Source organism: Pagrus major, chromosome 22, assembly GCF_040436345.1.
Source record: "Pagrus major chromosome 22, Pma_NU_1.0".
In the NCBI taxonomy this organism is placed as follows: domain Eukaryota; kingdom Metazoa; phylum Chordata; class Actinopteri; order Spariformes; family Sparidae; genus Pagrus; species Pagrus major.
Window position 1 is genome coordinate 25,621,072 of NC_133236.1, and position 25,362 is coordinate 25,646,433.

The 25,362-nt window shown below is 43.0% G+C and overlaps 1 protein-coding gene across 1 annotated transcript; it reads right to left on the reverse strand.

Annotated features, from left to right (window-relative positions):
* Positions 1-356: 356 nt before the first annotated feature.
* On the reverse strand, positions 357-3,393 carry LOC141018466 (uncharacterized). Its single transcript, XM_073493450.1, has 5 exons — positions 3,352-3,393; positions 2,512-3,144; positions 2,137-2,225; positions 1,827-1,998; positions 357-515 (listed from the first exon to the last, which is right to left on the reverse strand). Exons 1-5 carry the CDS (start codon positions 3,391-3,393, stop codon positions 357-359), a joined length of 1,095 nt encoding a protein of 364 aa, XP_073349551.1.
* Positions 3,394-25,362: the final 21,969 nt, after the last annotated feature.

A 25,362-nucleotide genomic window follows, 5' to 3' on the forward strand; every position in this document is an offset into this window, starting at 1 on the left:
AAATATTGTACACGATAAATACAGTAGCTGTAGCGTCTCCGTGCTGAAGAAAAAGCTTTGTGTATATTAAAGGGTTAGCTGTGTGCTAGAGGAAGTAGTAGCATATTATAAAATGAGCTCAGCTCATGTCGATATTAATATTACATCACATTATAACACACTCATTTGTTCAATCTTTAAGCATCATGATCAATAAATTGGGATGTTTTAGTTCCTGCAGGTGAAGCCTATAGATGGAGTGTGTGTGTGTAGGTGTCTGTGTACATTTCTATGTGTTGTATTTGTGTATATGCATGAACACGCTCATATACGTGTCATGTGTTGACGCATGTGCTGTGTGAGTAACAGTGCGCTTCCTATGGGAGAATCTCCATGTTGACGTAGGTGAGGACGACATCATGCAGGATGTTGATTCTGTCGATCTGGTTGAGCTCTCTGACGCGGTGTCTGAACTCAAACAGCGGGATGTTGTTCACGGCGACCCTGAACGCCTCGTGGGTGCACAGGATCTTCATCTGGGAACAGAGCAGAGTAATGTGTTTCTTCCATCAAGGCTGTGTGCATTTAGAAAAGAAATGTAATCATCATTTCATTTGGGAAGAGTCGCTTTGCAGGGGCAAAAACAGAAAAGATGTCCTGAGTCTAATAAAGATGATTTAATGTCCATTTAATTAAACTTTACTGGCTGGAAAAATAACAGTAAAACTGGAGGAAAAGTCTGTGAGTCTGGTTGTTTTTGCTGCCAGTAAACACGGACACAGACTGTGTGACAGAATTAGCTCTCCGGGTTAGTAACCTCTTGGCAAAGCCTGTGAAGCGTAATGGTTATTGATGTTATTGAGCAACATGAGACCCCCACTGACCTCCAGGAGCCTTCCTGCAGTACAGCAGCTCCCTTATCTAGGACCCGCCTGCACAAACGACTTTCCAACCCTTGCCATCTTTTCCAAACGTTAGCCTGACGTTAACCATGGGGAAAGTGACCTGGAGTCAGTTAAAGGCACCATGTGTAGCATTGTGAAACATATGATGTTGAAGTTCTTACCACAAACAAGCGAGAGCATGGTTAAAGGTGTTACATGTAAGAAATAGCCAGAATACAGATAGCGGATTAACCGCTAACTGCTGCTCACTTTACTCTTTGTTGTAGCTATTGTTGGCTGTAGGGACTAGCTTCCATTAGCAAGTAGCTCAGTTAGCCATGGAGCTAACTCCGTGCAGAGCCGGGATATTATCAGGGACAAACCGACACTGTTTTGGTGAGTTTTGGTAAGTGTTTTACAACGAGTTAATGAGGAAGTTCAGCGAGTGTTGGTTCGGTAAAAGAGGGAAGCTTGAATTCAGACGGTGTGCGGTTGTATTTTTCTGTTTAGAAAGGAAAATAGGTGTAAAACTATTTCCTTGCTTGACATTTTGTGAGTTTATTTTGTCAGAGACTATCAAACTACTGTCTCTTGTGGGCCGAGGCTAGCTGGCTAGCATGCTAACTTCAGATGTATCTCTGCAAAACAAGACATAAACGACACTGACATGACGTCAACACTGTTGTTTCTTCAGATTCTGTTGATAATATTTAGTTTATTAAGTTTTAAACTAAAATTCTGCCCATATTTAACAAATTACCCCTTTAAAATAATCAGTAGCTTTCTGTTTGTGTCATTTATTTGTGCTAACGCAACAGTGGATTAGAAGCAGGCAGCAGACACCGACACTTTGCTCCAAATGAATGTGGTAATGACTTATTGACGCTAACATGCTACACATAGCATCTTTAAGCACTGCTTTTACAATCTACTGCCCCGTCCCGTTCCTCTTTTCTGACTCACCTCAAACGGGCTCCCCTGAGCGAAGGGGAAGGCTCCCTTCAGGTCCCGCTCCTCTGAGCCCCAGCGCTCACCCACTTTGTGGTTACGGACCACCACCTGTTTGCCGCCCTCGCTGAAGCGGGGGTTGATGTGGAAGGCGATGTCGTTGCCTCTCAGAAAGTTCACTGTGAACCTGCGGAGGATCGAAGCTGGTTAGACTTTAAACAGATCTGTATGTTTTGTATTAATTTTAAACAGAAATTTAACAAATAAACTGAAGAGACGATGTAAAAATGAGTATATAGCGATCTGAAAACATAATTAAGCTCACATTTTAGCATTAGGTTTGACATGGCCCAGGATGGTCATCATCATCTTGTCGTAGACCCCTCGGGCCAGGTTCAAGTTGTATGGCACGCTCTGAACAGCAGCAGAGTAACATAAAAACAATCAGACACACACCAGTTAAATCAATTTGGGATCTCGGGGCTTCTGGAGACCGTATAGAGCTGTTTTATTGTTTTGGGTGAGGGTGTTTGGTCCCCATCTACTAATGCTGCAACACTGTTTTGCTGTGAAACTCTAGAAATGCCTTGAGGACTAAGAAACTTCACAGTAAGTAGAATATAACTACATTTTTCACTTTTCCTTTAAGTCTTTCCTGTACAACAGTAAAGAACATCAGAGGTCAGATTCTTTGACTCACAAGAGGTCCAGATGTGGGTGGAGGCCAGTGTGGAGGCACGTAAGCTGGATGCTGTCCAGGCCATCCTGACTGTCCAGGGTTATAAGGCCATCCAGGGTGTCCAGGCCACCCTGGTACACTTGGACGGGTGCCTGCAGCAGGACCAGGTGCTGGGACTGGGTGAGGAGTTGGAGTTGGAGCTGGAGCTGGAACCTGAGCGGGGACTTGAGCTTGAACTGGAGCAGGCGGCTGAGGAGGCTGGCACTGGGTGCCTGGCCAGTAAGGGTTGCAGGGCTGCACCGGAGCCGGAGCTGGAACTTGAGCCGGAGCTGGAGCTGGGATTATGATCGGCGCAGGTGCAGGAGCTGGTGCAGGAGCTGGTGTTATGATCTGAGCCGGGGCTGGGTATGAAATCGGTGCGGGGACAGAGGACGGGGCTGGGTATGAAATCGGTGCAGGGACAGAGGACGGGGCTTGTTGTGTGCCAGGCCAGCAGGGTGTGTTTGGCTGGCCGGTCCAGCAAGGTGCAGGCTGGGTGGGCTGCCCCGGCCAAGCAGGGAACCCAGCTCCAGAGGGCGGCAAGGTGGGCCAGATACTGTTAGCCTGTGGGGCAGAGCCAGAGGACGGGCAGCTGCCACACAGAGCGTCAGAATACTGAGAAGGAGGAGGTGGAGAAGAAGGTGGAGATGGAGAGGCAGACGGGTCAGGGGCCGGTACAGAGAAATGGGGAAGAGAGAGGGTGGAGAGGATGGAGGACACCAACTTGCAGTTGCAAACACGGCCGTTTGACGTAAGCAAAGAGTTAAGCATTTACATTTAGATGGAAAATGTGGAGAAAATAGATGATAAAATGAATCTTACCAGTGTGGGGTTCTGACAATTTGGTGTGGTACTTACATCCATGCTGCCTGCAGGAACAAGATCACTTTTATTTATTTTACACTCAGAGGAGAAACTAGAGACAGAACAAAAAGCTAAATATATCCCAGTCTGTAATCATAAACGACATGGCATCGAAAATAACAGCCAACCAAACTTAAACTTAAAAAGCATCTTTTTAACTCAGGTATTGAAACATGTTTATAAAAGATACAGACGCAGTCGGACTCTGAGCTGTGATGAGCTGCAGAGAGAAGAAATAGTTCTCTGGTTGACCACCAGAGGACTCCACAGCTTCTCAGGATGTCAAAGAGATCAGCAAACGCTGCACTGGATGACCGTCTGTCTGTCTGTCTCCATGTGCATTGTTAACTCATTGGATGCTATGGCATGCACTAATTGAATGATGATGACCACAGGAAGCATCGTGAGTAACATAATGGTATATTGATTCTGTGGTTATTTCACCTGGAGAGGAATGTGCAGCGACAATGATCCTCTGGAGTCAATAGTCGTCCTTGTGACTGCAGATTCAATTACTGTGACTCGATTATTAAACCAACTGGTCTTAATATTTCATGCCTCTTATTGATGTTTGTTAATAGCAGAGGTGAAATATGTACTCAGGTCCTGTCGTTTAGTAACCACAGCAGAAACACAGTGTAGAAGAGCTCTGATACAAGTCAAATGATTTTAAATTCTTACAGGAGAAAAACTAGGAAAAGGATATAAAGTATTATTTAGTTTAGTTTTAGTTTAGTTTATTTTCGGTCATTTTCCAACTTATAAAAACGCAAATACACTGATAGAGAGACAATAAATGAACTTAATGCTTTCTAGCTTCAGAAAAACAAGTCAAACAAACAAACAAATAAACAAAACAGGACAGAAAAGATGTAGGCTGAAGCGTTATTATATCTACCTAATCATTAAATATATACTTAAAGTACAAAAAGTAAAAGTACTTATAATGCAGAATGAAATATTAAAGAATAATGTGTGTTAGACTATTGAATTATAATATAGATGCATTAATATATTCAACATTTTGATGTTACAGCTGGTAAAGATGATTTAGCTACTTGACATAGTTTATCTGCTGGGTTGTGTGTTAATTTACTTGGTGATCAATAAAGTTTTATATGAATCTTTAATATTAAATCATGATTTATTTGTTGATTACATTGTGGATTATTGAACTAAAGCTTTAAAGTAACTGGTCACTAATGTTGTTGTGCAGTTGTTGTAGAGTAGAAGGATAAAGTAGCATTTAGAGCATTTATAGATTTACTCAACTACAGTACAAGTACCTTTAAATTGTACTTAAGTGCAGTATTTTAGGTAAAAGTACTTTCAACCACTGGTTATAACTGTATAAGTAGAAATATTGGTATGTTATAAATCATTTTTTCTTATTTATTTTACTTACAAAATATTATTAACAGTTTAAAAGTAAATTGATGCAAAAGATTCAGTCACATGTTACAGTGTTAAGTATTTATTAATGAATGTAGATTAAGGCCTTTCAGTAGCCTTGTTAGCATCACCAAACAACCAGCAATCAAACTGATAAGCTACAACAGGAAACTAGCACATAATGCATTATTTTCTTGAAACTACTAGTCCTGGAGGCAAAGATACAACAGATAATAAAATATAAAAGCTTGTGTAAAGTGCCACAGTTCAGAATAAGACTGAAAGTTACCTTCTCTGGTGTTTTAATCCTCAGGTGCACACAGGAGCGGGCTGCAGGCTGCGGTGTTGTTAAAGCCAAACACATCCAAACTCCCTTTTATAGCCCAACAAACCCTCTCAGCACTTGGCCACTCCTCACCTCATCACTCCACTGTCAGGACGAATACCACATGCTCACATGTCAGGAAATATATGTAAATAAGAAACATGTTACGTTGCTGAATATCCAGCTCAATTTTTTTATGTTATGTTTTCCCACTACTGTTTGTCAGCCGGTAATGATCTTATAAATTAAACTAAAGTGACAGAAACTGGAAGAGAGAGTGAGAGTTACACAATATAAAACCACTGACATGCAAAGACTTTATTTAAATGGTATCCACTGACAACACATAGACATGTTGTTGTGCTGATGTGGTCCACTTCACTGTTACGCAGTCATGGGACTGTGTAACGCTCATATCTGTCTCGGGCCTCGCAGGGTAACACAATTACAGCAGATAGACAAAGAAGTCAGGAACTCAGCGCTGTTTTTTTTCTGTATGTTTCCAATGACTCAGGCACTGACGGCCTCGAGAGTCAGACATTACTGCCTGGTTCACCCTCAGGTTAAGTCCCTCAGTGGAGGCGTTCTTCAGATTTTCCCTGAGAATCTGTTAAAAATAATTCACAATGTCAGAGATTAACGTCGGACCCTCTTCTGAGGCTCATCGATTCGTGGTGTTATCGATAACGTTAAACAGAAGAGACGTCAGGTTCGAACTCGGCCCAAATAAATCGACACGTAATCGTCACAATCGAGTCTCCGGGGCGACGGCTACACAACAAATACATGTGGATTCACACAGTCGCACTGCTTGTCCTCGCACTGTTATTAGATTAGAGCATCATCTGAGCTGAAAAAATGCCAGAAACTGCAGAAAACTCTGAGAATGCTGAGACTTAATCCTCCAAGAATTCAGCTCCCGACGTTTATCCAACTGGGTCTTTAATTTTTAAACTCTAACAGCCATCAAAACCATCTTTTATATAGTGTATAATGTACACAGATTGACCCTGAAGTGGCTACTTTGGGTTCAGATAACCGTTTACCTTCAAGCAGAAGATTTAAATCTGCGACACAGAAGACACTCAATAGAAAAAGTCAATTTTCCTTCTGACAAAGTGTTTTTTTCCGTCCACTGCATTTCTCAGGGTTAGCAGGTTATTGCATCATAAACATTTACAGTGCTCAGCTTCCAAGAATAAGTACAAAAAAAAAATCATATCTATTATTTGTATTCACCAAACACCTACACATTTTCAGCCAAGTCTGTCTCTAATAACGTTCTTACAGAGGCTTATTGAAGACACAGCAGACAATTTTAAAGTCAATGCGGAAACATTAGCAGGGAATCTTTTTCCTTGTTGGTGTTGATGTGTTCAGAAACACAAGACACAGGCTAAATATTAAGAAACACACTTATATATGACTGCAGAGTGGTTTTACACTGCACGACCGCCACAATGTCACCAGTTCAATTCAAGCCAGCAACCGTTGTTGTTGTTGTTGTTGTTGTCTACCTTAAAGAAAATCTTTAAATTACACTTAACCTAAGTACCTTATAGAGAAAATAACAACAACACAGTAACAAAAAATAAGAAATACTAAACATATATTTTTAAAATAAAGAGATAGAGATCTTCTGGGGGATCATTAAAGGATTATCGTGTCGTGTCTTGTCTTGTCTTGTCGTATCGTATCGTATCGTATCATATAGTTTCTTGTCTTGTCTTGTCGTATCGTATCGTATAGTTTCTTGTCTTGTCGTATCGTATCGTATAGTTTCTTGTCTTGTCTTGTCGTATCGTATCGTATCGTATCGTATCGTATCGTATCATATCGTATCGTATAGTTTCTTGTCTTTTCTTGTCTTTTCTTTTCTTTTCTTTTCTTTTCTTTTATTGTCTTGTCGTATCATATCGTATCGTATCGTATCGTATCATATAGTTTCTTGTCTTGTCTTGTCGTATCGTATCGTATAGTTTCTTGTCTTGTCGTATCGTATCGTATCGTATAGTTTCTTGTCTTGTCTTGTCGTATCGTATCGTATCGTATAGTTTCTTGTCTTGTCTTGTCGTATCGTATCGTATCGTATCGTATCGTATAGTTTCTTGTCTTGTCTTGTCGTATCGTATCGTATCATATCGTATAGTTTCTTTTCTTTTCTTGTCTTGTCGTATCGTATCATATTGTATCGTATAGTTTCTTTTCTTGTCTTGTCTTGTCTTGTCTTGTCATATCGTATCGTATCGTATCGTATCGTAACGTATCGTATCGTATCGTATCATATCGTATAGTTTCTTGTCTTTTCTTTTCTTGTCTTGTCTTGTCTTGTCTTGTCTTGTCGTATCGTATCATATTGTATCGTATAGTTTCTTTTCTTGTCTTGTCTTGTCTTGTCTCGTCTTGTCGTATCGTATCATATCGTATCGTATAGTTTCTTTTCTTGTCTTGTCTTGTCGTATCGTATCATATCGTATAGTTTCTTGTCTTTTCTTTTCTTGTCTTGTCTTGTCTTGTCTTGTCTTGTCGTATCGTATCATATTGTATCGTATAGTTTCTTTTCTTGTCTTGTCTTGTCTTGTCTCGTCTTGTCGTATCGTATCATATCGTATAGTTTCTTGTCTTCTTTTCTTGTCTTGTCGTATCGTATCATATCGTATCGTATAGTTTCTTTTCTTGTCTTGTCTTGTCTTGTCGTATCGTATCATATCGTATAGTTTCTTGTCTTTTCTTTTCTTGTCTCGTCTTGTCGTATCGTATCATATCGTATAGTTTCTTGTCTTTTCTTTTCTTGTCCTGTCTTGTCGTATCGTATCATATCGTATCGTATCGTATAGTTTCTTTTTTTTTCTTATCTTATATTATCTTATCTCAAATGTTGTGACTCTCATCTGTTGTACTTTGTTCATGATGCTGTCTGTTGAGGTCTGACTCATCATCATCATCAGTTACAGAAACCTCACTGGAATATTCACCATTATTTCTGCTATGAGTTTACACAGCGGCACTAAATGTCTAATACTGTATAATAATGTGTCACATGTTCATGTACAACACAAAGGCACATGTGCACACACACACACACACACACACACACACTTGTGCTCATTAATTCTTCATGAGTGTATGGGAGCACCCTGTAGTCTGTCCTCAGGAGGCCAGCTGTGACTCACACATTAGGCAAGCGAAGGGTGCGGCCATGTTGGACAAATTTGTGTGTGTGTGTTTGTGTGTTTGTGCATTTTTGTGTGACAGCACTCAGATCTGTTGAATGGAGCATCTGGGCTGATTAGATCCTAATGTCTCATCATCTCCTATAAGCCGTTACAAGGCAAATTGTATCGTCCTTTTATTGTTGTTTTAAATTGATTTTTAATTGTTTTCAGAATTAAATGATAAACAGATGATTGTTTGTCATTTGCCCACGCACACCAGGGACTGTTGTGGATTACAGCAAACAGTGAAATGTGTGGAAAATGTAACCACTAATCATATAGTTGTCAGTATGTAGCAGTATATCAAATAAAGGCTGATTCATGATGTTTAAGGCAGCGTGACATTAAAGCTAATCAATATTTATCTATCAACAATGGAACAAGTGACTACGTATAATGTGAATGAGGTCACATGTTTGACCTTTGCAGTCTCCTTAAGCTAGTCAGGGTTATTTTATTGTCTTTCAGTTCATTATTTTGGTTTTCCGTCCTCATCAACCTTGTTTTCAGCTGCAGCGGGTTTTGGCAGCTCTGTTTTCAAAGTGAAAGTTGATGTTAAGTGTTTGCTTTTGCTTATCTTGACCACATTTTTTGTGTAGATGAGACGTGGTGAAATGGTGACATAGTGGACCGGTGGGTCTGCCACTGTCCATTCAGCACTGAAGAAGAGACAGACAAAGTGAGCGACCAGCTGAACATAGCAGAGCATTAGCAGCTGTAGAGCCAAATATTTCTCTCAGCAGTTATTGAAGACCAAAACAAAGATATAAGGAGAGCGATAATTGATTTATATCCATCAGGTGACTAAGTAGATGTAGGTGACAGAGCTCGGGAGTTGGTGGAAACCAAAACGGAGCAAAAAATAAGTAGTTGGTTGGTCATGAACACACCCTCAAATGACTGCTGATGTTGCCCTGTGTCTACTGGATATATAGTCTGAGCAGGTAAATGCTTTTAACATGGTTTTCATATTGTTTTCTAATAATACGTCACCGTCTTACTGCCCCCTAGTGGCTAAAAAGATGTCTTTAATATGTCAAATACTAAAGTAAACACTTTAATGGAGAGATTTGTCTTTGTTCTTGCAAAGCACAACATTAGCCTCACAATAATAACAACTTGGGAGCGAGCGTGAAACTGTGTCTTACTCATGAGCTCTTTAAAGGATAAACTCATGCAGAAACTCTTAATAACAGCACAATGAATAGTTTATTTTATTTATAAGCACTTAAAACAAACTTAACAGTTTATAGATGATTATACATGTTGATATAAGCTTTATGAGTTTCTTATATTTCTTAATATTCGTATTACAAGCAGATTTATTGAGTTCAAACTATTTATATTGTCACTATTAAACAATTTTAGTTGAAAACGTTGTAAAAAATACAGTATGATGTCTTAAGTATTGTGTTGCAGAGATCATCTACTGAAGTTAGCATGCTAACCAGCTAGCCTCGGCCTGTCCCGATCCAAAGCTCCCGTGTTCCTGGTACCTGAGCTCCCAGTCTGAACCGCTAGCTGCACAGCTAACTGAGCTAACTAGCTAGCATGGATTCTTACATATTGCACCTTTAAACCTTTACTAAGCATTTTTGTTGATTTATTAAGCAAACATGTATTTAATTATGCATTTGCTAACAGTTGTCGAGGGTTTTTGCAGCTGCTAAATCAAAACAACTCACTGTATTGACAAAGTTGTTTGTGGAGCGGGCTAGAAGAACATCGGGCTGTGTGTTGCCCCGTGATGTTCTCCAGCACAGTGATCAGGCTTCAGACAAACCATAAAATGAAGGTCGCTGCGGTGGATGGTAGGGAATTGTTTTGCCCGGGCTGCGTATTGTCCGAGGAGATCTCTTGCCAGGAAACAATCCAGAACATTTGGTTCATGGTTAGTCTCCAGGTTGGCCCGTCAGCCTGTCAGAGAGCTGGAAACTGGCAACACTTTGTTTCCTCAACCCTCTCGTACGCACTCAGCCCAATCTGTCCTTACTGAATAATGTGAAATAAGTTGCAATAGAAACATCCTGCATGTGTGACAAATATAGCTCAATCTGAATCAGAGAGTCAATCACAGTGCTTCATTCGAGTGGATGTTCACCATGTGCTCATGACATACGCTGTCCGATGGGAGAGGGATGACGATGATGATGATGATGATGTCACTTCGAGGAGATCTTCTTTTGTGAGCTTCGACCAATGAGGGAGTCGAGGAGGCGACCGTGAGGCGTGCTGCTGTTAGGCAGAAGAGAGCATCCTGGCAGGAGCAGAGTTTTCCAAAGTGACAGCGGTGGCATTAGCCTCTGATAAGCTCCGGGCCGCATTCCAACACTCGTAAACTTCAATCTCCTTACCTCTCTTTCCTCCTCCTCCTCCTCCTCCTCCTCCTCCTCCTCCTCCTCACCACTTATTTCCCGTTAAAGGTGCAATAACAAGTCGAGTGGAGTTTGAAAAGAGACATTTCTTACGAGGTATTCCCCACTCCGGGTAAAAAACGTCTGTGGTTCAAGGTGCGTTTCTCTGTGAGATGGTGCTTTCCAATTATAACCTGTGTGTGTGTGACTGAATCAAAAGATAGTGTGTAAGAGTGGCTTCAAAGAAAATTGCTACAGTTGCCATGGGGACAGTAGGACGTTTTGTTTTGTTTTTTTCCCAAGGACTTGAGCGTGGTTATTTTAAAACGATCATCGTATCTGGACGACTGTGACATCAGTTTAATGTCACGAGTGAGGACGTGTTCCTCTGATTTATGCAGCGGTACCATCAGCAGGTAGTTACTACGACTCCCAGTGAGATGCCCTCTGGTAACCTGTGCACTCCCACAATGCACCACTAGATGGAGATGTCAAATCCTCACAGAGGGGGGAAGTCTTGCTCCATGAGAGGCAACAGGATGAGGGTGTAATCTATGTAATCTTCACAGATATCATGACAAACCATTGTACGTGACGTGAGGATCTGATGAGGCACTGCAGCCCATTAAAGGGATATTCCACTTAATTTTCTGAAGCGTGCAAAAGTCTCAGACAGCAGTCGAATTGGTAGAAATATTTAAAAATGCTGAAATTGCTTCCATGTCGAGTGATCGGCCTCCTCAAAGCTTCAAAGACACTTTTTAATGACACCTTTCCAGCGGGTGCTTCTCAAAGATAGGCCTATATTTGGGGAGAGGTATCACTTCTCAGCTCTTCTGCAACAAAATAAAAAAAAGTGACTTCATCTCAGAGAGGTAAAGATATTTAAATGCATCATCAGGCTTCCCCCACCTTCCCCTCGCGTGGCTGTGTGAGAGGGATAGATGTGGCTGTCCATAAAGCCCCATAATAAGCACAGCCTGTAATAGGCCCTGAGCTTGAGGGGGGGGGGGGGGGGGGGGTTCCCACTTGCTTTACAGTCCCAGCACTTATTTCCCAAGGGGATTTATGGGTGGCAGGGAGAGACGGAGCAGGCGAGGACAGTGTCATCACAAGTGGAGGAAAAAATCAACGAAGCGAGAAGAGACGGAGCAGTGAGGAGGAGTGTTTGTCTACTTCTGCATGCCGACATGTATTGTAGTTACACACATGTTGCTCATACGTGGAGTCAGAGGAGGTGTGACGTGGTGAGGTTAACCTCTCCACCTGTATGGACAGCTGTTAGGAGATAGGGAAGGCGTCCTAGAAAACAAGACCTTGGTGTAATAACGGCTGCTCAGCTCTCACTACTCTCTCCCTCAGTTCACCAGACATAAGGACTTCCCCTCGTCACAGCGGGAGAAATTGACTCGTGCCCTCGCACATTCACTTTACTGTAGTCTGGGGAAGAGCCCCGCGCTTCAAACGGCCCGTCAGAACCGGAGATGGGGGATCAATGAGGGCTGTGACACCGTCAGAGCCGTCACACTGTGTCGTATCCCCACCGCTCCGGGGCTACAGCCTGCGTCTGCCTTCACTTGAGAAAACCCCTCACACGTACGCTCGTGCCTAACACGCTCTGCAGCTTGATACAGTAATGCACTTAAAAGGGCGTGAGGCTCCATTTTTGTTGTTTTGGTTTGAAGTATCAGACCTTTCAAATGCTTTTAAGCTTCGTTATCTAATCTTAAAATAACCACAAAGCAAATCTGGGGCCAGATGTAGTATTCCAGCATAACATGGTCAGGTCAATATCACCACGTGTAAATGAGCATGATGCAGTCCTGTAACTATTAGACCACCTACATTTAAGATTAAAATAATAAATATATGTTTAACCTTTATTTATTATTATTTATTTATTATTTACCTTTGTTTTCAGAGCAATGAGCCTTTGGAGCATTAGGTGTCTGTGTTCAGGATAACAGGCTGTCGGACTAATGGGCTTTCTCTTCTGACTGGTGAGCAGTTATCAATTTATCCATTACTTTTAACTACTTATCAAATATTTGTTTTAGTTTGAGCTGTTTCTGCCATTTTTACATTAGCCCAGGCTACGTTTAGCAATTCATTTCAACCGTTTATCCATTAATACTTTTAGCTAATTGCTCGCTGCACAGGTGCCTAGGCTACTTCTAGCTCAACCAGAGGCCTAGCTAGGCTATGTCCTACTTTTTGGCTATCTTTTTCAACCGTTTATCCATCACTTTTGGCTAATTAGCAATCTTTTTCAATAATTGTGTCCATTTATAGCCCACATCAGCCTACTTTTAGCCATTTATTTATCTATTAGGGGCACTATTTCAACTATTACTTTTAGCTAATTAGCCTGACATTATCTTTTAGCAATCTTTTTCAACCGCTCATTTTGAGCTAACTATTACAACCGTGTATAGGCTACATTATCTACTTTCAGCTAACTATTTCAACCATTTATCTATTAGCTATACTAACTATTTCAACTATAGGTCTATATAATACTTTTTGGCCTTCTTTTTAGCCATTTTTACATTATTTTAAGCTAATTAGCAACCTTTTTCAATAATGTAGCTCATTTATAGCCCACATCAGCCTATTTTTAGCCATTTATTTCTACTATTAGGTGTACTATTTCAATATAGATATCATACTTTTTAGCTAACTATTTCAGCCATTTATCTATTAGCTATACTAACTATTTCAACTATAGGTCTATATAATACTTTTTGGCCTTCTTTTTAAGCCATTTTTACATTATTTTAAGCTAATTAGCAACCTTTTTCAATAATGTAGCTCATTTATAGCCCACATCAGCCTATTTTTAGCCATTTATTTCTACTATTAGGTGTACTATTTCAATATAGATATCATATTTAGCTAACTATTTCAGCCATTTTTCTATTAGGTATACTAACTATTTCAACTATAGGTCTATATAATACTTTTTAGCCTTCTTTTTAAACATTTTTACACTACTTTAAGCTAATTAGCAATCTTTTTCAATAATTTAGTTCATTTATAGCCCACATCATCCTATTTTTAGCCATTTATTTCTACTATTAGGTGTACTATTTCAATATATCATACTTTTTAGCTAACTATTTCATTATTTATCAGTCATTAAAGATAATTATTTCAACCCTCAACCATTTAGCTAGCTAACCGTTACTTCTTAGCTAGGTGTTTAGCTTCCTCTGCTTGCATGCTAACTAGCTTCCACCTGAACCCAGTGTGTGGTTAAACCAAGCTAATGTTTTGTATCTCTGTACGTCAGCTCTGTGACATCCAGCTAAAAGACACGTCTCAGACAGGATGTATATTATAGCCGTGTGTGGCTGCGTGTGGATGATGTGACTGGGGGGGGGGGGCTGGAGGACACACAGGTGCTCCACATATCCGCGGCGCTCTCCGCCCTCTCCGCCGCCACAGCCTGCGCTCATTCGCTCTCCTCCAGCAGCCCGGATGTAGCGCTACAGGACCGCACAGTCCTCCTCTCACCGATAATAACATGGCGCTGGCAGACACATAACGGTGCCCACCACCACCACCATCATCATAATAATAATATCCACAACAACAGACCAAAATAAGCCGCGGGACATGTGAGCTCTTCGACCCCGGGGGACAAGCAGGTAGGTGCTTTTTCTGTCCGACTAAAGGCGATGAGACCCGGGTGGAAAATGCTGCTGGTGCTGCTTCTTCTTGCAGGAGGAGGGGGGGAGAGAAAAAAGACGAAATGCTCGTCTGAGGGTTTGAGTTTGTGTGTCTGTGTACGTGTGAGGGAAGCAGCAGAGTCATGTTGCGTTTGTGTCGATGGATAATCGTTGTGTAGCGCGCGTGTGTGTGTGTTGTCATGGCTGTCAGGAGGCTCGCTCTCTCTCCGCGCGACGACCGCTGTCCTTGGTATTGAACCGGGGGGGGTGGTGGTGGTACACCTATGTGCAGGCTACAACCGGGCCTGTGTGTTTCCATTACATCCTCTCATTCAGGAGGAATTAATGTCGATGTTTGGGGGAAAGAAAAAAAAAAATCAGTGTGATGCACCTCCAGCCTTGTGTGTGTGTGTGTGTGTGTGTGTGTGGTGGTGTGTTTACAGCCTGCATGTTGTCATAATCTCTTTTTATTGTAGCACTCCTCCTTTTTTTATTTATGGCCTCCACGTTATGACAGTGATGATGACAGTGCAAGACATTAATGTGCACACATGCTATAGTGTGTGTTGTGTGTGTGTGTGTTGTGTGTGTGTGTGTTGAGGCTAATGTAGGCCAGGTAAAGAGGAGGTGGGGTGGGGGGGTGCAGGAACAGATGGCTTGTTTTCAAGTTCATTGTGGCTTTTAGGATTAGATTGTGTGTCGAGATGAAAATTAAAAGTGGTGGCTGTAAGGCCCCGGTGAGCCCGACAGGGGTTCCCCCTTCTCCTCAGCTCGTAATCGCACCCTAACAGCAACGCTCCTGTTAATAGGGGTAATAACAACATGTAGCACAGGACCAGGAGGGCTGCGAGGAGGCCCGAGGACGTGTTTCACGCGCCGATGTGACTGTTAGACGACACGGTGGAGGTGGTTTGTGGTAGTGTAGCATAAAGGAAGCTAGTTGTGACCTCCAGACGACAGCCGTCCTGATGTAAAGTGCAGCTGGGACTCAAATAAGTCGTCCATAAGTCGATCAATGGATGAGTTAAGCTCAATTTTTAAGCAGAAGTGCACTTGTTAATGTCGCCTTAAAAGTCTGCATTGATTCACCTCATCAATTAAAGCTGCGGTATGTAAGAATTTCGGCTTAAAACATTCAGAATGTGAGGATATAACAGTGCTGACGTGTTGCAGAGATAGCTATTGAAGTTAGCATGCTAACCGGCTAGCTAGGGGAGGCGATAGTCCGATAGTAAACAAAAAACCAACACTCCCCCCCTGTCCCCGGCAGTGTCAGCTAATGTGACCGCTAGCTGCTCGGTTAAACTGAACTATAGCTAGCAGCAGTTAGCGGTTACTCTGGTGATACGCTGCCGACTTTTTGTTTGCAGTATGAATTTGACAGGTGGCCAATTCTCACATATTTGCACCTTTAAAGGCAGCAGGTGGCAGTTTTGGTCCTGGCACTGCTCAAAAAAACATGGCGTCCTCCTCCCTTCTGCTGTCCGCTAACTGCTTTCCGCTATCTGCTATCCACTTTGTCTTTAAAATCCCTGTCTGTACGGGAAACAACAACTACCTCTAAGCTAGCTACATGCTCAAAATGGGAAGCTAGCATTCGTTAGCTTTTCAAAACATGATCCACTCGACACTACCTTGCACGGGCAACGTCGCTCTATCTTGAGTTTAGAATGATAACGTGTGCAGTCGGACCTTCATCCAGCGCTGTAACCCCACTGTGTAGATAGCTCTGGCTGTGTGACACTACTCATATAACCTATATCAGCTTATATTCAATAAAAAGACATTATAAAAGCCTCTACAGATAACCATGAAGGCAAAACTGACCTGAACATGTGTTACCTTCCACTAAACTGCCACTGTGCCCTCCGGGTGTTGTGATTTCTTTTTGCAGACTTTCTGTAATAAATGTGCCTCCAACTGAAGCCGAGATAACCTTGATGATATCATCATTTTCTTAACAAAACTCCCCCAGAACCAAAATAGATAGTTATACAACTGTTTTCACAGCCTTGTGTCGTCCTTCTCCTGACTGCCACGCTGATCTTCACGCAATGTGTAAAAGTCTGCATCCTCCTTCGCCATCATCGTCTCGCATCGAGGTGAGATTAGATCTTTCCTGGGCCGTCCGAGATGATGGCGATGTGCGTTAATTTTAAAAAACTTAGCAGCTGAGTCAACGTGTTGGTCTGTGTACGCCTGCCTGCCTGCACGCTGCCTGGTTATCCACTCTGTAATGTATTCAGTGGCAGCACCGAGCACAACAGCTTTACATAATGATCAAAGCTTGAGGGATGCCAGAGCATGGCTTCAGCCTGCAGTAATAATAATAATAACCTTTGAAGTTATCACAATCCCACAACCTCATTCCCTTCATATTCTGCCTCTCTCTCTCTCTCTCTCTCTCTCTTTTCTGTTCCTCATTCTCTCTCAACCTCGCTCGCTCGCATTCGCACATGCACGGACCGACCCACTCGAAGGTCCTCTCCTGTTTAATGTCTCTGGATACGAGGGTGAGTACTTTAAAAAAACGAGGATAGCGATAATGAACACATGACTAACTATTTTAGTCCCTGTGGCTCTGCACTAGACTGCTCTTCGCTGTCTATGAGGAGGCAGCCTCCGTTGCTCGCACAAATTCACAATTACATAAGAGTCAGAGGGAGTCGTACGATGAATAATTTGACCAGAAGAAGAGGAAAAATCCAGCGCTGCTTGTCTTTTGCCATGCGCGCTTGTGTTACGTTCCTCTCCGTCGGTGCTACTTCCTTAACCTTCAAAGCCTGACCTCCTGTGCCACTGGCCAACATCTCTATCACTCTTCCCCTAGTGTTTGAAATGCAAAGGGTGGGAATGTGTTATCTGTAATTGAAGCGTCTGATTCGGCCCTCTTATTTATATAGGAGCCTCTCGAGAAAAAACGTTTTTAAACGAGCGTCTGGCCGACTCGCGCCGGTCGATCTTGCTAATCAAGGAGCGAGGGAGCATGCGAAAAAAGGAAGGAGGGAGGAAGAAGCGAGACGTGAGGAGGAAAGGTTATGAGAAGGGGAGGTAGAGCGGGACAGGTGACCATAGCAAGAGGAGGATGAGCTGCAGCCCAGATGTGGTGGTGGAGGGGGAGCATGAAAGGGAAATACAGATGGGTAAAGTAGTGGGATAAGAAACGGGGGGATAAATGGGGGAGATGAGGGGAAACAGAAGTGGGAGAATAAGAGGATCAGAAGCCCAGAGAGAGAGGAAGTCAATCTATCTGTCTGCGTAGGGGGTCCTCTCTCGCTTCCTGCTCGTTTAAGCTGCAACCGAGCCGTCCGTCTGAGCGCCAGACTCGTCTTCAGATGTCAGCACTTTTGTCCCAGGTTATTGCATTTTGCTGTTTTTCTTTTTCGTCCCGGGATTAAAAAAAAAAAAAAAAAAAGCTTCCCTTGTGTTTTCTGCATGACTTGGCATGTCGGTAACAAAATGAGGTTGTGTGTTTTCTGTCTGTGTATGTGTGTGAGATGAAGACAGCCAGAGATTGAGTGTGTGAAAGAGACGTTATGACAGAGGAGGAGAGATGAGGATAAAGCAATTTAGGAAGATATAGGAGGATATAATGTGTGTAGGATGGATAGATGCCATCATACGCTACCACGGTTTACTTCTGCTGGAGTTACAGCATGTCTTTATGATCTGAAATGGAAATCTTCCTTGGTGGTGGTGAAATTACAGTTAATGCTCATTTTCAGGTTCATAATTGTATTCTGGGTTACTACTAGAATATGTTTACATGCTTTACTGCTCAAAAAACACATCAGTTTTCTTCTACTGTCCAGTTCTGCAGCACTTTATTCCCCCTCTGTCTGTTTTAGCTCCTGTCTCTTTAAGGCCCCGCCTCCAAATTTACCCAGTCTGCTCTGATTGGTCAGCTCAAAGACGCCTGAGCCAGCACTGATAACAACAACAGAGCAAGAGCTGTGCAAATTCAGTCCAAACCAGCCGCGAGGCATAAATTATGCGAATGTGTGACGTGGTGACGTAGTGTGATGTCATAAAGTCACAGAATTAAAGGCAGGACTACCGATGAGGCGTTTCAGGAGCAGTGTTTTCTGTGGGAGAGAGGAGCGTCTGTTGGTGTGGACATTTCACATGCACAAGAAACTATAAAACACACTGAAGGAAAGGAAAAAAATGAAAAATCAAAAGAGGGCTCCTTAAAAAATCAAAGATCTGCGCAACATCTGCCGTTATCTGACATCCAGCAACCAGATTAAAACGCTGTTTGTCATGGATCTAAAATGTTTGAGCTATGTCACGTCTGTGTCTTCACAGACACACACACACAGAAAGAGTTAACCCAGATACTCCGTCAGCATCAGAATTAGCCGGAGAGAGACGGTCCACCATAACCTACATCCTCTCCAGCTCCCCTCGGTCTGACTTGTGTGTGCGTCTGCGCTCAATGAGGCTGTTCTACTTCTTCCCCAATTCCCCTCTTGTCCGAAAGGCTGGAAAGGCCTGACTGGCTGCTAGTGTGTGTGTGTGTGTGTGTGTGTGTGTGCCGTTGGTCATGGGGCTAAGGCATCAGAGGGCACTGATGAAGAGGCCCAGTGAAGCTTGAATACTCAACGTTGCCCTCAGGCTACCGAGTGCTGCATCTGCCCCTGTTGCTGCCCAGCACAGCGCTGGCCCTTACAGCTCTGTCACCCGCCCTCCGGCCTGAAGGAGCTACGCTATGTCTTTGTAGGCCTGTGTGTGTCTGTTTGTGTGTGTGTCTGTGTGTATAGGCCCTGTATGTTGGCAAAAAAGGAGGAGATTGTGCATGATTGTGCAGTAGAGGCCTAAATCTGTGTGTGTCTTTAAGCATTTTCCTGTGTCGGTGTGTGTTTGCGTGCATGTAAACTGCTGTAGTAACCACCAGGAGCCTAATTCCAGTTTAATCAGTATTAAAGCGATACCTGTTCAGAATAGGCAGCCTTAGAAAGCCACTTGGTGCGTCTGCGCCCACGTTTGCTTCATCTGTATCGACTCTCATCTGTTCGACATCCGCTTTTTATTACAGAGGCCAGTTCTGACCTTGTCTAGGAGCATGTTTAGTTCCCCAAAATCAGTGTTAAAGAACAATATCATTAAATGAGAATGAGATTTAAACTAAAACTGCTTTTTTTTTTAAGGCAATGAAAGAATTAAAGCTGACACAAAAACTTCAGTCTGGCTCTTACCTTGTTACATCCCTAATTCTCAACTTCATTTTTTTGTTGAACTCGTCAGTGTAATCCTCACACAGACCTGGTTTTCACTGTGGCTTAGAGAAGACAGTTTTACTGCAGCGTTAAAAGTCCAGTTAAACACCAAAAGTTGCAAACCACAGTCGCCATAAACACAGCTCGTAACCTGAAGCAGCAGCAGCAGCAGCAGCAGCAGTTGCTGCTATGCACAGCTAAATGCTGTTGGCAGTCTATCGCACGCTTTGTCTATGAGATCCCCGCTCTATAATTACTTACTTCTTTTGTTACTCCCGGCAGTCTTTTTCTACCTATCGTGAATACCGCAGGCTCCCAGATGGGCCCCAGACTTTGTACAAAGCATGTCGACGGTGCTGCTGCTGCATGTAAAGTGTGAAAAAGCCATTTTTTTGCTAATTTCTATGGCCTAATGCGGCACACAGACGGCGACTCTGTAATGAATTGAGAGATAAGTAATGTATTCATCACGACAACTTTGTTAACAGGGTTATTATTCCGCGGAGACGATCAGTTCGGTGCATTTCATGACGTTTTAATGCGTTTGATTGTATTCACACGATGTGCTACAGAACGGACAGGCCTCACGCTGGGTTAATTACTCTATGGAGCTCTTAAACATCTTAATTGCTGCACATGTGCGTATTAGTAACACCAGGCAACGCGGTTTAGGTTTACAACATTAAATAATGTCTCATTTGTTTGAATTCCCCTCAGGGTGTGTGATGCAGATAGCTGCAGAGGCATCACAAACCATCCACGAGTGGCCTTAAACATTTGTGCAAATGTAGACGCTCATCATCAGATTTCATCCTACTCAGTGATCGCAGGGGGACGTAGGAAGGGAAAAGGGAAGGAACAGAGTAATGTATCCTGATGGGATCCTCGGAGTCGCTCGACGCTCTCCATCATATTGCCAAACCGGTATAGCTTTCATAACAGTTGTTAGCAAGCTCTGACTGTTTTGTTCTGTGATTTGAGATCAGCCAGGTGGAATTTCATCAAAGCAGACTTGAATAAGGACATTCATTATGGGCTCCGCTTGATTCATTACCAACCCCCAGCTCCCACAGCCCCATGGGGGAGACTTCAAAGGAAGCTGAGAGGTTGAAGATGCAGGCTGCTATCGCACTGAGGCTTACATCATAGCATCCTCCCCACCATCCACCATCCACACTGTATCCTCCATCAGAGAGGTATTTATGAGACAGCGTGCAACAGTGGCCCCCAAACTTGTGTATTTGAACCGGCTGCATCCTTCAGTCTGACCTTTAGACCTTCTTCTCCAACATACGGTCGTCTCATTTTAGTACAATCGACGTCTCGCTGTCTTTCTTACTGGTGGCACCATGTGCAGTTTCCCGTGATGAAGGTGTCTTAGTGATTCTTCAATCAATGGGTCCGTGATTTCAGACGACGGAAGACAAAGGCAGGCGTCACATTTCCAGCCAGAAACTTTATTTTGTTGGCTGAAATGACGACAGCCACTGTCAGATTTGATTAGTTTGCCGAGCTTGCTAGCTAGCAAATTGAACATCTATTAATAGTAGGTTAAAAATGCTGTCCTTGACCCATTTTAAAACAAGAATCTTGTAAGGGTTCTTAAATGGTAAATGGACTTGCATTTCTAGTCTACAGACCGCTAAAACAAACTCTTAAAGGCTGTTGTTATGATAAAGCAGCGTTTTTCGACACCACCCTCGCTAATATAGAAACCTCTAGTCAAGAATATGTCTGATTAAAAGTCACACTGGGGTCGCAGTTTTATGGGTCGAATCATGGATACTACAGCAACAGGCTCCCTTTCTTTTTCCATTTCTCTTCTCGCGCACTCAGTCACTCGACCGAACAGCCAATCAGAGTGATTTCTCTCACCTATTTGCTCTGACACCAACTCGACACGCTGAATCAGCCAAAAAGCCACTGAGAAGGGCTGACTAGTGCCAACATTGCTGGCCATACTGTAACAACAAAGGCCACAGACACTCACCCATCGCTCCAACATTGACTGACAGCCGACTGTTGGCCTGGTGTGTCAGGGCCCTAATTTGTCAAACTCCTCCTCCAAACTCAAACGTGGTGATTTAGCAAATAGTCAATAGGACTAAAGGCCGCTAACGTTAAGGTCTGATTTAAATAAACACCACAGAGTAATCAGTCAAAGCCGCTGAGCTTAGACTGGACAACTGTATTCCCCTATTGACCAACAAGTGCTCAGAATCTCATCTGTTCTGACCAAACGAGTGAAATTCATTAATTCAGCATCGCAGAAGACAAACAGCATCCTGTTTCTAAGCTCATTACACAGAGTAGATGACTTTGTGATCGGACGCAGTCGGCTGACAATGATTTATATGAGCCAAGACAATTTAATCTGTCCTAACGTTTGGTCGGTGGCTCTATAAAAATTGACTCCATTCGGTTCCCACAGTCAATTTTTTGCAATCAAGATTCCTCTCATGCTTCCGGTCGACACAGCGGGCGTGTTCGCGTGTCGGCCGACGTAAACACAGAGATGTTTTACTGGACGACTGGGCTGAAACGGTGTTAACGCTGGTGGTTCTGCGGATGAGGATGTTGTGGCTTGTGGGGGATCTCCTGTGGAGCTCCCCCGTCTTTACTCATCATCTCTTCCTCGTCTCTTTTCTGTGTGACTTCTTATCCCTCCGTCAGTCAAAAGCAGCAATCCGGCCTAAATTTAGCACCGCTTGTGAAACTTTACCATCACACAGATTAGCGTCTGCGATGCGATGTCTCGGTATTGCCTTTAGCCGGGAACCCAACACAACTTCAGGCATAAAAAAAGTCCCTCATTATCCTCTCATGTCATGTTCTGTGTGTGTCTTTGTCAAGTGTGTGTTGTGTGTTGCAATTTTTAGACCTGATTCCTGCATGAGAGCGCACACCCAGGCATTGTGAGAGCACATATGCAGCGGAGACTCGTACATTACTCTACGTGCGCATGACTGGATGCATATGCACTCACGTGAATACTCAACTAAACCAGCCACACACACACACACACACACACACACACACACACACACACACACACACATAAACATATTATGGCGAGCGGCTAATGACTTAGCGTAAGACAGAGCTCACAGATGCGCTGGCTGAATAGATTAAAGCGTTCATCCAATGACACAGCTGTGCTCTCTTTGATGCCTGGGCATGAAACTGCAGGAAATTACAACAAAAGAGGGACGCAGAGACTTAGCTGATATAAAAAAAAGAGATTCACTCTGACGTGTATGGCATGTTAACGCTGTGTAACCTGTCAGAGCAGCAGCTGCAGGCTAACGCTCAGCTAGCGTGCCCATTAGATTGATTGATGTGCTTGTAACGCTGCAGGAACGATCTCAAATCTTGAACTCTTTGGTGTCACGTCAGTATTTTACTCACCTATAAGTCGGCCTATAGTTTGCCCAACACAATATCGGACAGGGAGCAGCAGTTACGTTCTCGTGCTGACATGCTGAGAGCTAAATGCAGCTATATTAGTGTAAAGAGAGGCAAAATGTGCAGCACATAGGCTTGTTAGCTGTACGTACTCCATGGGGGGTTTGTTGTGCGCCTGCTCGCCGGCCTGTTTTTTTTTTTCGGAGGAGCTCCAGCATCCTTGCAGAGTTTCTGGTTGTGCAGCATTCACAGCGCTGCCAGCGTTAACTCTAATTAAGCCAGGCACGAGTTTCTCCTAAACCCCCCCCCCGTGTGTTTAAGGAAAAAAAAAAGACAACTCCCTAAGTCAGCCGTGAGATGCAGGAAGAGGAGGAGGAGGAGGAGGAGAAGGAGGAGGAGGAAGCCGCATGCTGCTGAAATATAAATGTGCTGCACATCTTTGTTTGTTGTGAGTTTTGCTGCAACAGAGCAAACAAAATGGTGGAACCACATTAATGAAAACAGTTAAGCTCCAGATTATTAATTAGTTACCAAAGGGATCATGTAGTATTAAAGTGAATTCATCAGGCACTCATCCATTAACATTTTCCTCATGTAGCGGCGTATGCAAGCGGTCAGTCGCTCACATTGTTTGGTTATAAATAGCGTGACCTCCTTCACCTAAACAAGCCAACAGCAGAAAGTAGGCCCTTCACCTCTTTTAGCCATTTAAGCTGCTGTCTCGTCTTTTTTGTAACGCTCCAGGAAAAAAAGGCAGTTCTCCTGATTGTGCAGTTACGCAGCACGCTACGATGCATTATGAATTATTTGGCTTTGTTTTTTCCCCTGTCGTTCTATTATCCTTCCAGCTAAGCCTCTTCATTTCCTCTGCCTCGGACGGCTGTGCCACTGTGCATTTCCCTCTCTGTAATTTATCCATCTGCAGAAATGGACTGTGCGTGAGCCTGTGTGTGTGTGTGTGTGTGTGTGTGTGTGTGTCTCTGCGTGCGCACTGAGTAATAGGAAACGTTGTGTTTAAGGGTGATGATTGCTCTGGCCCTCGTGGTTTACAAGCAGACAAGGTAATGATGGCTGCTACTTTCTCAGCAGGCTCAAGTCAATCCCCCTGAAGTGAGTTAGTGTGTTAGTGTGTAGTGTGTGTGTGTGTGTGTGTGTATGTGTGAGTGTGTGCTGAGTAGTAAAGTAAAGGATCTAAGAGCTGTCATAGTTTGCACACAGTAGCTCGGGGCACTGCTAGAGATCTTCATGAGCAGCGTCGCTTCTGAATGTTTCCAGCTGCTCTCTTCAGCTGTAGCTTGCTATCTAATTAAGCTAACGTTAGCTTTTCATGAATTTGTTGAAAACGCTTTCTCATGCTGAATTTTTAATGTTTCTTGGGACGTTATTGTCTTCACATCACCTGTAACGTGTAGCATGCAAACTACTGTAGTTGGCAGTGGTCTTTGAAGTAAGGCATACTAGGAAGTAACGTTTACTGCTGTAGGTAGGCTAGTAAGCTACTGACATATATGTAAAAGCAGATAAACACACTGTTTAATTCAGTCTATACAGTCTCATGCTGACTTTTTAATGTCTCTTGGGACGTTATTGTGTTCACATCACCTGTTGTCGTCTTTAAGGTGATGTGTACTAGGCAGTTTCTGATGTATGTAGGCTAGTATGCTAGTTAGCCTTGCAGCACATGTTAAAGCAGATAAACACACCCTTACATTTTTCTCTTCTACAGTTTATTTAGTTTTGGAAATACCAAACAAAATTCACCACCTTTGCAGAGTCTTTAAATCCTGAGCATTGCCCTTAAAGGTGGAATATGTAAGAATTAGGCACCCTTCGAAGTTACACTTCAGAGCATTTGCAGTATCTGCTGCTAACTGCAGCTGTCATTAGGTAGTTAGCTCAGTTAGCTGTGCAGCTAGCGGTCTGGACTGGGAGCTCAGAGACCAAGGGGAGTGTTAGTGTTTACACCACTAGCACGGGAGCTTTGGACCGCGATGAGCTGCATGCTAGCTTCAGTATATTGCACCGTTAATACAGCCACACTTCCTCAGACGTTCTCTCTAGGATCTCTTATATTATTAAGGGTTTGAAGGATAGTTTAAATAAGCAGCAGTAGTTAAACATATAATCTGACATCTTCAGAAAATGTCATTTGAAGCATTTCTGTAATTTGTGATTGCTTGATATCGACATGAATATCAGTACATTGCTATTGGCTATCTTTTCTGATAGACTGTCCTTGGAAAAAGACAGACATGCATGATGCCTGCTACATCTCATCTTGCACATGCCAATCATTCTCTCTGTCAGTTACATCTGTGTGAGGTGTGTGTGGATGTGCTCTAATTTATTTATAGCGTTTATATTGTAATATATGACGAGCGTATTTGT

Excerpts from the sequence above, each read along its gene's own strand:
- LOC141018466 (XM_073493450.1), bottom strand. The coding sequence starts at position 3,393 with ATGGATGTAAGTACCACACCAAATTGTCAGAACCCCACACTG. Across the intron at positions 2,226-2,511 it reads CACCCACATCTGGACCTCTT|AGCGTGCCATACAACTTGAA; the intron begins GTGAGTCAAAGA and ends GCTGCTGTTCAG. Across the intron at positions 516-1,826 it reads CTCAGGGGAGCCCGTTTGAG|ATGAAGATCCTGTGCACCCA; the intron begins GTGAGTCAGAAA and ends CTCTGTTCCCAG.